A 13,165-nucleotide genomic window follows, 5' to 3' on the forward strand; every position below is an offset into this window, starting at 1 on the left:
TCAACATGGGATGGCCGGGAAAGGTACATGACACTCGCATCTTCAGGAACTCTGGTCTGTATGAACAGCTGCAGCAAGGGACTTACTTTCCAGACCAGAAAATAACCATTGGGGATGTTGAAATGCCAATAGTTATCCTTGGGGACCCAGCCTACCCCTTGCTCCCGTGGCTCATGAAGCCGTACACAGGCAGCCTGGACAGTAGTAAGGAGCAGTTCAACTTTTGGCTGAGCAAGTACAGAATGGTGGTAGAATGTGCCTTTGGACGTTTAAAAGCTCGCTGGCGCTGTTTGCTGACTAGGTTAGACCTCAGCACAACCAACATTCCCATTGTTATTGCTGCTTGCTGTGTGCTCCATAATATCTGTGAGAGTAAGGGGAAGATGTTTATGGCAGGGTGGGAGGTTGAGGCAAATCACCTGGCAGCCGATTTTGAGCAGCCAGACACCAGGACAATTAGAAGAGCACAGTTAGGTGCTCAGAGGGGCTTTGTAAACCAGTTTCATGACTGGCCAGGCTTTGGTGTGACAGCTGTGTGTGTTTCTCCTTGCTGCAACCCGCCCCCTTTGTTGATCTTAATTCCTTATAAGCCAACCACCCTCCCCGCGTCGCTCACAGCTGGCAAAGGAAATAAAGTAACTATTGTTTTGAAACCATGCATTCTTTCTTTATTAATTAAAAAAAAGTGAGATAACTGACAAGGTAGCCTGGGTGGGGTGGGGTGTGGGAGGAGGGAAGGACAAGGCCACATTGCTCATTGTAGCCACACTACAAATCAAAACTGTTGGAATGACAGCCTTCTGTTGCTTGGCCATCCTCTGGAGTGGAGTGGCTGGGTGCTTGGAGCCTCCCCCCACGTTCTTGGGCATCTGGTGAGGAGGATAGGAACTTGGGGAGGAGGGCAGGCAGTTATACAATGGATACAGCGGGAGTCTATGCTCCTGTTGGCTTTCCTGCAGCTCCAACAGATGCTTCATCATGTCCATTTGCTCCCCCATTAGCCTCAGCATTACCTCCTGCCTCTGCTCTTCGTGCTCACTTAATGCTTTCCTGGCCTCTGCCTCCATGCATTAAGCTGTGCCCTATCAGTGCGGGAGGACTGCATGAGCTTGAAAAACATGACATCGTGAGTGCGTTTTTTTCGCCTTCTAATCTGCGATAACCTCAGGGATGGAGATGATAGGGGGAGCATAGAAACATTTGCACCTGGGGGGAGATAAAAAGAGAGAGTAAAATTTAAGATGATACATTTCGGAGAACAAAAGGGAGATTCTTTCACAGTGAATCAAGCAATTCACAGCAGACAGCACATGTGCTTTAGGTACAAGGTCGTATTTTGCCTTTTATATTGAGTGCCTGCCAGTATGGTGACACATCACACACGGCTGAGCAACAGAATTTGGTTTCCAGGTAGTCATGGTAAGCCTTTTGGTACGCCATGATAAGCCTTTTGGTACCCGGGGTTGGCTTCTTCTGCCTTCATAACGTGGGAATAGTTTCAAACGGCAGCGCCATCCTTTCCCATAGCAAGCAATGCTGGTTGGGTTTCACATTTAAAAGGAGGGGCTGCGGTTTTCAGGTGGATGTGCAGCACACACCTTCCCCCACCCCACCTCATGGCTATTCTCTGGGATGATTGCTTCACCCCTCCCCCTACCGCATGGCTATTCTCTGGGATGATCCCTTCACCCCTCCCACCGCTGCGTGGCTATTCTCCGGGATGATCTCTTTTAGCCAAGTGCAAACAACGCAGCATGAATGGGGTCCTTTTACTGTTCCCTTACAAAAATTCCCCTAATTCAACCAGGTGACCATGAATGATATCATTCTCCTGAGGCTAACTCAGAAAGATAAAGACCGAATGTTGCTTGAATGCGACCAAAACCCAGGACCATTCACTGCCATGCTTTGTGCTGCAATGATTCCAGACTACTTGCTACTGGTTTGGCGTGGTAAAGTGTCCTACTGTGGAGGATGAAATAAGGCAGCCCTCCCCAGAAACCTTCCGCAAAGGCTTTCAGAGTGCCTCCAGGAGAGCTTCATGGAAATGTCCCTGGTGGATTCCCGCTCCATCCCCAGACACATTAACAGACTTTTCCAGTAGCTGTACTGGCCATGAATGCATCCCAATTCTTCAGGGCAAATCAGACATTAAACACTATTGCTTTTAAACCCTGTACTGTAGTTACAAATGTGCACTCACCAGAGCTGCCTTCTCTGGCTTCAGGGTCGGGGATCCCACCTTGGGAGGGTATTGGCTCCAGGGTGATGAAAAGGTCCTGGCTGCTGAGGAGAACGGATTCACTGTTTGCCTGCTGCGCATTCTCCTCCTCCTCCTCTTCCTCATCCACAAAATCCTCCTCCCTGTTGCGTGAGACTCTCCCCTTGCAGGTGTCCATAGACAGTGGTGGGTAGTGATAGGGTCCCCCATAGAATGCCATGCAGCTGATCATAGAAGCGGCATGTATGGGGATCTGACCTGGAGCGACCGTTTGCCCCTTTGTCTTTTGGTAGGTTTGCCTGAGCTTCTTAACTTTCATGCGGCACTGCTGTGTGTCCCTGTTGTAGCCTCTCTCCACCATGCCCTGTGCAATTTTGGCATATATATTAGCATTTCTTCTTTTTGATCGGCGTTCAGCCTGCACAGATTCTTCTCCCCGTTCAGCAATCAGATCCAGTATCTCCCTTTCAGTCCATGCTGGAGCTCGTTTGCGATTCTGGGGGGACTGCATGGTCACCTGTGCTGCTGAGCTCACCATGCTGACCAAACAGGAAATTAAATTCAAAATTTCCTGGGGCTTTTACTGTGTACCTGGCTAGTGCATTGGAGTTCAAAGTGCTGTTCAGAGCGGTCACATTGGCGCACTCTGGGATAGCTCCCGGAGGCCAATACCGTCGAATTGCATCTGCACTATCCGAAATTCGACCTAGCCAGGTCAATTTTAGCGTTACTCCCCTCGCCGGGGAGGAGTACAGAAGTTGATTTTAAGAGCCCTTTAGGTCGACGGAATGGGGTTGGTTGTGTAGATGCATATTTACTATTCTTGTGTAGAAAGAATAGTTGGTTGTGTCGACGCATATTTACTATTTTTGTGTAGAAAGAATAGTAAATATGGCAGGTGACCAGCTTGGCTTAACAGTGAAATCCTTGCTGATCTTAAACAGAAAAAAGAAGCTTACAAGAAGTGGAAGATTGGACAAATGACCAGACATTGCTCAGGCATGCAGGAGTGAAATCAGGAAGGCCAAATTACACTTGGAGTTGCAGCTAGCAAGAGATGTTAAGAGTAACAAGAAGGGTTTCTTCAGGTATGTTAGCAACAGGAAGAAAGTCAAGGAAAGTGTGGGCCTCTTACTGAATAAGGGAGGCAACCTAGTGACAGAGGATGTGGAAAAAGCTAAGGTACTCAATGCTTTTTTTGCCTCTGTCTTCACAAACAAGGTCAGCTCCCAGACTACTGCACTGGGCAGCACAGCATGAGGAGAAGGTGACCAACCCTCTGTGGAGAAAGAAGTGGTTTGGGACTATTTAGAAAAGCTAGACGAGCACAAGTCCATGGGGCTGGATGCGCTCCATCCGAGAGTGCTAAAGGAGTTGGCAGATGTGATTGCAGAGCCATTGGCCATTATCTTTGAAAACTCATGGCGATCGGGGGAGGTCCCAGACTACTGGAAAAAGGCTAATGTAGTGCCCATCTTTTAAAAAGGGAAGAAGGAGGATCCAGGGAACTACAGGCCAGTCAGCCTCACCTCAGTCCCTGGAAAAATCATGGAGCAGGTCCTCAAGGAATCAATTCTGAAGCACTTAGAGGAGAGGAAAATGATCAGGAACAGTCAGCATGGATTCACCAAGGGCAAGTCATGCCTGACCAATCTAATTGCATTCTATGATGAAATAACTGGCTCTGTGGATGAGGGGAAAGCAGTGGACGTGTTATTCCTTGACTTTAGCAAAGCTTTTGATACGGTCTCCCACAGGATTCTTGCCAGCAAGCTAAAGAAGTATGGGCTGGATGAATGGACTATAAGGTGGATAGAAAGCTGGCTAGATCGTCGGGCTCAATGGATACAATGGCTCCATGTCTAGTTGGCAGCTGGTATCAAGCAAAGTGCCCCAAGGGTCGGTCCTGGGGCCAGTTTTGTTCAATACCTTCATTAATGATCTGGAGGATGGCGTGGACTGCACCCTCAACAAGTCTGCAGATGACACTAAACGGGGAGGAGTGGTAGATACTCTGGATAGGGTAGGGATAAGATACAGAAGGACCTAGACAAATTAGAGGATTGGGCCAAAAGAAATCTGATGAGGTTCAATAAGGACAAGTGCAGAGTCCTGCACTTAGGACGGAAGAATCCCATGCACCGCTACAGACTAGGGACCGAATGGCTAGACAGCAGTTCTGCAGAAAAGGACCTAGGGGTTACAGTGGACGAGAAGCTGGATATGAGTCAACAGTGTGCCCTTGTTGCCAAGAAGGCCAGTGGCATTTTGGGTTGTATAAGTAGGGGCATTGCCAGTAGTTCAAGGGACGTGATCGTTCCCCTCTATTCGACATTGGTGAGGCCTCATCTGGAGTACTGTGTCCAGTTTTGGGCCCCACACTACAAGAAGGATGTGGAAAAATTGGAAAGTGTCCAGCGGAGGGCAACAAAAATGATTAGGGGACTGGAACACATGATTTATGAGAAGAGGCTGAGGGAACTGGGATTGTTTAGTCTGCGGAAGAGAAGAATGAGGGGGGATTTGATAGCTGCTTTCAACTACCTGAAAGGGGGCTCAAAAGGGGATGGATCTAGATGTTCTCAGTGGTAACAGATGTCAGAACAAGGAGTAATGGTCTCAAGTTGCAGTGGAGGAGGTTTAGGTTGGATATTAGGAAAAACTTTTTCACTAAGAGGGTGGTGAAGCACTGGAATGGGTTACCTAGGGAGATGGTGGAATCTCCTTCCTTTGAAGTTTTTAAGGTCAGGCTTGACAAAGCCCTGGCTGGGATGATTTAGTTGGGGATTGGTCCTGCTTTGAGCAGGGGGTTGGACTAGATGACCTCCTGAGGTCCCTTCCAACCTTGATATTCTATGATTCTATGATTCATTTTAAAATCGACCTAACGTCGCTAAATTCTACCTAATCCCATAGTGTAGACCAGGGCTGACTGAGACCTTCCCATCTTCTGGTCATAGCTTAAAAAGCAGGAGTGGGGTGGCAGGACACATTCAAGGGAAAAAGGCCACAGCAACAGGAGAAGCAATGTGCTGGAGAGGTCCTTGCTGCTTCTGCATTTGATTGGTGAGTAGTGAAGTGACCTCTGAGCAGCTGCCAGAGATTTTCAGGATTGGGGTCTCTGGGGTTTCCCAGCCTGCATGGCCTAATCTGCATTGCATTGCTACCTGCGTAGCACAGAGGAACTGACAGAGACCTTTGGGACCAGAGTCATTTTTTTTTTTTACCTTAGGTTGGTGATTTCTCACTTCTGTTTCTATCACTGTCATATTTTCCACAGCAAAGGAGTGTGATGTCACAGGCAGAAGCTGGTGCACAGTGAGCTGCAGAAACAAAGGGACAGATCCTCCATTGGTGTAAATTGAGGTAGTACCATTGACTTCAACAGAGCCATGCCAATTCACAACAGCTGGGATCTGCCCCTATGGAGTTCTGCCTGTTAACACCAGCTGACCTCAAAATTCTGTTTCCATGCAAATGACTCTTATAGTGTTAATAATAATTAATAATAATAAAACTAAAACAAAATGCTGCTGCAGCACAGGGCCAGGAGGTGTCAGTGGGGTTTTAGCATTACTCAAATGAATCGCCTTTGGTTGTTGTTGTTTTTAAACATTTATAGAAAGACATGAAGTCCATATTATTTGTGTGGCAGAGCAGAATATCTCTCAGGTGCTTACACAAATAAACTGTGTTATATGTACTTTGTAGGCCAGAATGGCAGCTTTTTGTGTAATTAGCCCAAGCTCTATCTACAATAAAAATCTTAATGAGGCATTTGTGAAATTTCATTTCTTTTCCATGGAATACATTCTGGTGGAATCTGATCTCAAAAGACATCTTAATCTCTAGGGTCAATTTCACGGCTGGTGTAAATTTGAGTTGTTCAACAAAAGTCGATGGAGCCATGCTGATTTACACCAGCTGAAGATCTGGCTTAGAATTGATTTTTTTTCCAGTCAGAGCGCTAAATTCTGCTCTGTGTAAATCCCAAGTAATTCCACGGATATTCCTGCAGTGACTCCAGATTTACACTGGTATAACTAAGAGCAGAATTTGTCCCATTAAGCAGAACTTGGCCAATAAGAGTTCCCTCCGTGTTCTGTAGATGCATTAATTCTTAGTCTGTATCTTTGCATGCTAATCTTCAAGCCAAAACAAATTGTTATGACTGGGAAGTAGCTGGCATGTCCTTAAGCATAGAGGCTCAAACTGCACTCTTACAATTTGCTTGGTTTGCTGCACAGAAAATGTGTACGTAATAATACAAAGTCATGTGTGTAGTTTATGCTGGGTAATGAAATGCCTCCAGGGTGCTGCAACGTGGGGCTAAAGGCCAGCCTCTCATCTGCCTCAGTAGTGACTGCATCTAAAATAACAGGATCTCCGGAAATGTGGTGTGTTTGATTTGCTTTGATGAACTGACTTTGGTTTCATTCTTGTAACAATTGGCTGATTCCTAACCTGGTTGCAATGTTCAACAGCTAACCAAATTCGTCTCATCATGTAGCCCTTTCCAGTGAGATGTTCAGAACCCTCACTGACAGGCAAGGCGCAGCAGTGCTAAGCATCTTGCAGGCTTATGTATAGGCCTGATCCCCCATTGCATGTAACATCCCCCATTGCATGTAACATCCATTGAAGTCAGTGGGTGGTCTGCAAATGGAATGATAGCTGGGTTGGTCCCTAATTGTGTTCATTCTCCCAAGATACCAATTGTAAAAGATCTGTGCTCTTGGATGTCATTTCAAGTAGTCTTTATTGCACCTAATGAGAAAGATAGAACAAAAAATGCCATGATATTGGACTAATGAGTATAATCCTTTGTCACTTTTTCTGATCTCTAGCCTTAGCATTACCCATGCTGTTTTTTTCAGTTCCTGACTTTGAAGGATCAAGATAATTCACAAATAAAAGCTGTCTTTTGTGCATTTCAGGCAGTGGAGAAAGCATTTGCAATGCCAGCTGGGTTCTACTGGCAGACAGTAGAGACTGATGAAAAATACTTCCTTAACAGTAGTGACATTGGGGCCAGTGCAGATATAGACACTGAGGTAAGAGTTCCTTTCTGACTTGCAGAATGAAGTGGGTATCTGAGGGATGATCAAAACTGGCATGAAATGTTTGAATTCATGTGATGGGTACAAGTAATCAAACTTTAAACATTTCTCACTCAGATCTAAATATGTCACCCTAGCCTTTGGTGTCGTCATTTTTCCTGTGCCCGTTGCTCCGAGCCTGAAAAGATTAAACTCTGAAATGTCTGAGCTGGAGAAATCGCTGCTAGCCAGGTGCATATCTGCAGTAATAGATGCATTTTGAAAACCCAAACCAGCTTGACTGCAAACTGATCTGCCATAGACCTTGCCTGGCTTTTAGAACTTGTACAATAAAAAGTTGAAAGAAAAGGAGTACTAGTGGCACCTTAGAGACTAACCAATTTATTTGAGCATTAGCTTTCGTGAGCTACAGCTCACTTCATCGGATGCATTCAGTGGAAAATACAGTGGGGAGATTTATATACACACAGAACATGAAAAAATGGGTGTTATCATACACACTGTAAGGAGAGTGATCATTTAAGATGAGCTATTACCAGCAGGAGAGCGGGGGAGAGAAAACCTTTTGTAGTGATAATCAAGGTGGGCCATTTCCAGCAATTAACAAGAACGTCCGAGAAGCAGTGGGGGTGGGGGGGCCGAAATAAACATGGGAAAATAGTTTTACTTTGTGTAATGACACATCCACTCCCAGTCTCTATTCAAGCCTAAGTTAATTGTATCCAGTTTGCAAATTAATTCCAATTCAGCAGTCTCTCGTTGGAGTCTGTTTTTGAAGTCTTTTTGTTGTAATATTGCGACCTTTAGGTCTGAAATCGAGTGACCAGAGAGACTGAAGTGTTCTCCGACTGGTTTATGAATGTTATAATTCTTGACATCTGATTTGTGTCCATTTATTCTTTTACGTAGAGACTGTCCAGTTTGACCAATGTACATGGCAGAGGGGCATTGATCTACAACCTATCCTGAAGGACGACCCATCACTCTCACAGATCTTGGGAGACAGGCCAGTCCTTGCCTACAGACAGCCCCCCAGCCTGAAGCAAATACTCACCAGCAACCACACACCACACAACAGAACCACTAACCCAGGAACCTATCCTTGCAACAAAGCCCGTTGCCAACTGTGTCCACATATGTATTCAGGGGACACCATCATAAGGGCCTAATCACATCAGCCACACTATCAGAGGCTCGTTCACCTGCACATCTACCAATGTGATATATGCCATCATGTGCCAGCAATGCCCCTCTGCCATGTACATTGGTCAAACTGGACAATCTCTACGTAAAAGAATAAATGGACACAAATCAGATGTCAAGAATTATAACATTCATAAACCAGTCGGAGAACACTTCAATCTCTCTGGTCACTCGATTTCAGACCTAAAGGTCACAATATTACAACAAAAAGACTTCAAAAACAGACTCCAACGAGAGACTGCTGAATTGGAATTAATTTGCAAACTGGATACAATTAACTTAGGCTTGAATAGAGACTGGGAGTGGATGTGTCATTATACAAAGTAAAACTGTTTCCCCATGTTTATTCCGGCCCCCCCCCGCCCCAGCACCCGCCACTGCTCCTCAGACGTTCCTGTTAATTGCTGGAAATGGCCCACCTTGATTATCACTACAAAAGGTTTTCTCTCCCCCGCTCTCCTGCTGCTAATAGCTCATCTTAAGTGATCACTCTCCTTACAGTGTGTATGATAACACCCATTTTTTCATGTTCTGTGTGTATATAAATCTCCCCACTGTATTTTCCACTGAATGCATCCAATGAAGTGAGCTGTAGCTCACGAAAGCTTATGCTCAAATAAATTGGTTAGTCTCTAAGGTGCCACTAGTACTCCTTTTCTTTTTGCGAATACAGACTAACACGGCTGCTACTCTGAAACCAATAAAAAGTTGAATAAGTCTGATTCATTTGGGGAGGCTTTAAAGCTTCACCCTGAACTTGATCTAAAGATGCTACTGTTTTAACTTTCTTCCAGCTAGATGGACAAGCTGCTTAGAATGATTTTGATTCCACACATCTGACTTGACCCTGCAGGGTGCTTGATAGTCCACCAGTGGGCACTTAGGATCAGGGAGTGACTTATCTCTCTCTAGAACAACTCTTGTGGCTGGTTCAGGAGTGACCCTGTTGATCTTCTAGAGCAGGGGTGGGCAAACCTTTTGGCCCGAGGGCCACATCTGGGTATGGAAATTGTATGGCAGGCCATGAATGCTCACAAAATTGGGGGTTGGGGTGTGGGAGGGGGTGAGGGCTCTGGCAGGGGTGTGGGCTCTGGGGTGGAGCCAGAAATGAGGAGTTCAGGGTGTGGGAGAAGGTTCCAGGCTGGGGCAGGGGGTTGGGGTGCAGAGGGGGGTGCAGCTCTGGCTGGGGATGTGGGCTCTGGGGTGGTGCTAGGGATGAGGGGTTGGTGGTGCAGGAGGGTGCTCCATGCTGGGACCCAGGGGTTTGGAGGGTGGGAGGGGGATCAGGGCTGGGGCAGGGTGTTGGGGCACGGGAGGGGATCAGGCTCCAGTTGGCGCTTATCTCAAGTAGCTCCTGGAAGCAGCGGCATGTCCCCCCTCCGGCTCCTACATGGAGGCACAGCCAGGCAGCTCCCATTGGCCGCAGTTCCCAGCCAATGGAGCTGTGGAGGCGGTGCTTGGGGTGGGGCCCCCTGGCTGCCCCTATGTGTAGGAGCTGGAGGCGGGACATGCCGGTGCTTCCAGGAGCCACGCAGAGCCACAGCACGTGCGGAGCAGGGCAAGCCCCCGACCCCGCTCCCTAGCTGGAGCGTCAGAATGGGGTAAGACCTGGACCCTGCTCCCCGGCAGGAGCTTGAGGGCTGGATTAAAATGTCTGAAGGGCCAGATGTGGCCCCCAGGCCATAGTTTGCCCACCCCTGTTCTAGAGGGAGCTGATTTTGAGCTGGAAAGAGGTCTTCATGGTATGAGGCCATGAATAGGATGCACTGTGAGAGGGGAAAAGGACAAAATGGGATGATCCTTGAAGTTTCCCCTACTTTACACAAAGTTGTTCAGTTACTCACATTTCCACCCAGTCTAAGGAGTAACTTACTTCCTTGCTTACAAGGTCTTTGCTAGAGGTTTTATAGGGCAGAAGGCTATGGGAAAACTCATTAGCCAGTCTGAGCAATGGGTTAATATCAGGGGAATTATAACGAAATCAATGGGGAAAACAGAACTTTTTTGTCTAGTTGGAATAGATTTTTTTTTTATTACTGAGGTAGATTTATAACTTCATTTATCATAATGTTGTAAGCTTCGTTATGTGTTTATGAGGGAATAGCATTTGGTAATACTTCATTTAAAGTGTCTGGTAACGATCAATTAAATTGGCATTCACTGGAGCAATAAAGCTCCTTCTTGGGGAAAGAATTCTGTACAGAAGGGGGAACCAGGAACAAATTGTAGGCCATGCTATGCAGCCGCAAGCCAGACCTTTCAATGTCCCTGAATTTCAGGAAAAACCCAGATTCTTACATTTAAGGTTTGTGCTCCTTGAAACAAGAAATTTCCCCTTATGGAAAAGTGAAATACAGAACTGAAACACAAAAAAGGATGCAGATTCAGAATGATTTTCTTTCCTGTTCAGAAACACAGATGTGTATATTCAGTACACAACTGGATGTCTTTCAGTACTCTTTGTCGAAAGATGGGCTGAATGGGATTAATCAAGAAAACAGGATTTTAAAATATAGATATATTACAGGATACCCTGGTGTACCTGTTTTTGAATTCTCTTCTAGTGTTGATTTTATAATTTCTGAAAATATAGAAAGTCAGCCATCTAGGCTAATATTATTTGAAAATGTTTCTTTAATACAGAAAAGGTAACCAGTGCATTAGATAAATTTCATTCCTTGCCCCAAAGAATCTACAACCTAATACAAGACAAAGGACAGTAGTTCAGATCACAGAAAGCATTATGTTATTAATTAGTTATTAATATTTCTGATTATGTCAGTGCTGAAGGGGCCTATTGTGCTAGGTGCTGGACAAATACAGAACAAAGAGACAGTCTCTGCCCCAAAGATTTTATAATGTAAGAAAATATACATCTACACTTACAGCAGGATGTAGAGTACAGACGCTGCCAATGTGGGTATAAATAGCATGGCTTATGCAAGTAGAGCAGAGGCAAAGTCTTACCCACCTGAATCCCCAGGGTGTGTACTCTACATGGCTCTCTACATGCTTCCAACATCTACACTGGTATTTTTAGCTGTCTAGTGTCCTGCTTCTTCCTGGCTGCTGGACCCTTTCCCCATTGCAGTGAAAGGCTCCGGCAGGGGAGAGGCAGTGGGACAGCGCTGCCTCTCCCCTGCCAAAGCCTTTCTCTGCTGCCTCCTCGCTTCCAGAGACTTTCCTTACTGAAGTGAAAAGCTCTGGCAGCAAAAAGAGGGTCTGGTAGGGGAAGGCAGCAGGGAAAGACTCCAGCAGCTCCTTGTTACCAGAGCCTTTCTCCATTGCTGGAGCCTTTCACTTCCGTGTGTAGCTACACATGTAGGTTCCTGTACTCTATGCTCCACCGTAAGGGTGTGGACATAACCTAAGGCATGGGTATTATTGAAGAAGAGAAGAGATATCACTGTACAATTGATGCGAATGGCTGGTTCTCCCTAGAGCAGTGATACTCATACTGAAGCTCACGAGCTGCAAGTGGCTCTTTAATGTGTCTTCTGCCGCTCTTTGCAGCACATGATATTAAAACACTGTGTGATTTCATTATTGGTTAATAACTGTGGGTATGTCTACACTACAAAATTAGGTCGAATTTATAGAAGTCAGTTTTTAGGAAGCAATTTTATACAGTCGATTGTGTGTGTCCCCGCTAAGTGCATTAAGTTGGTGGAGTGCGTCCACAGTACCATGGCTAGTGTCGACTTTCAGAGCGTTGCACTGTGGGTAGCTATCCCACAGTTCCCGCAGTCTCTGCTGCCCATTGGAATTCTGGGTTGAGCTCTCAATGCCTCGTGGGGCAAAAACATTGTCGCGGGTGGTTTTGGGTACAAGTCGTCAGTCGCCCCTCCCTCTGTTAAAGCAACGGCAGACAATCGTTTCGTGCCTTTTTTCTGTGCCGGCGCCATACTGCTTTCAGCAGACAGTGCAGTAGGGCTGCAAACTGTCGTCATCGAGTGCTATGAATCCACCTCGCAGGTCCTCTATATAACCGTCATCATCCACCGCTTCTGCTGCCACTCTGCTCTCCTACTCTCCTGGTGGTCTTGCAGGTCCTCTATATGACCATCATCATCCGCCACTTCCGCTGCAACTCCGCTCAGCTGCTCTTGTCTCGCCATACCACGGCAAGCGTGCAGCCCGCTCAGCTGTTGTGTCCTGGCAGCAGACGGTGCAGTAGGTGTGCAAAACTGGTCATCCAACCACCGCTTCTCTCCTGCAGACACCATACCATGGCAAGCATGGAGCCCGCTCAGATCACCGCGGCAGTTATGAGCATTGTAAACACCTCGTTCATTATCATGCAGTATATGCAGAACCAGAACCTGCAAAAGCAGGCAAGGAGGCAATGGCAGTGCAGTGACGAGAGTGATGAGGACACGGACACATACTTCTCTCAAAGCACAGGCCCCGGCAATTTGGCCATCCTGGTGGCAATGAGGCAGGCTCATGCCATGGAACACCGATTCTGGGCCTGGGAAACAAGCACAGACTGGTGGGACCGCATAGTGTTGCAGGTCTGGGATGATTCCCAGCGGCTGCGAAACTTTCGCATGCGTAAGGGCACTTTCATGGAATTTTGTGACTTGCTTTCCCCTGCCCTGAAGCGCAAGAATACCAAGATGAGAGCAGCCTCCACAGTTCACAAGTGAGTGGCGATAGCCCTGTGGAAGCTTGCAACGCC

General features: G+C 46.6%; 1 protein-coding gene across 1 annotated transcript in view; it reads left to right on the forward strand.

Annotated features, from left to right (window-relative positions):
* The window catches only part of DNAAF8 (dynein axonemal assembly factor 8), a 154,651-nt gene that overhangs the window by 75,608 nt on the left and 65,878 nt on the right, over positions 1–13,165 (forward strand). Inside the window, exon 14 of the mRNA XM_074965705.1 lies at positions 7,159–7,275. Within this exon, the coding sequence (XP_074821806.1) occupies positions 7,159–7,275 (117 nt within the window). The remainder of the gene's footprint in view (positions 1–7,158; positions 7,276–13,165) is intronic.

The sequence above is a fragment of the Natator depressus genome, chromosome 10 (assembly GCF_965152275.1).
Source record: "Natator depressus isolate rNatDep1 chromosome 10, rNatDep2.hap1, whole genome shotgun sequence".
NCBI classification, from domain to species: Eukaryota; Metazoa; Chordata; order Testudines; family Cheloniidae; genus Natator; species Natator depressus.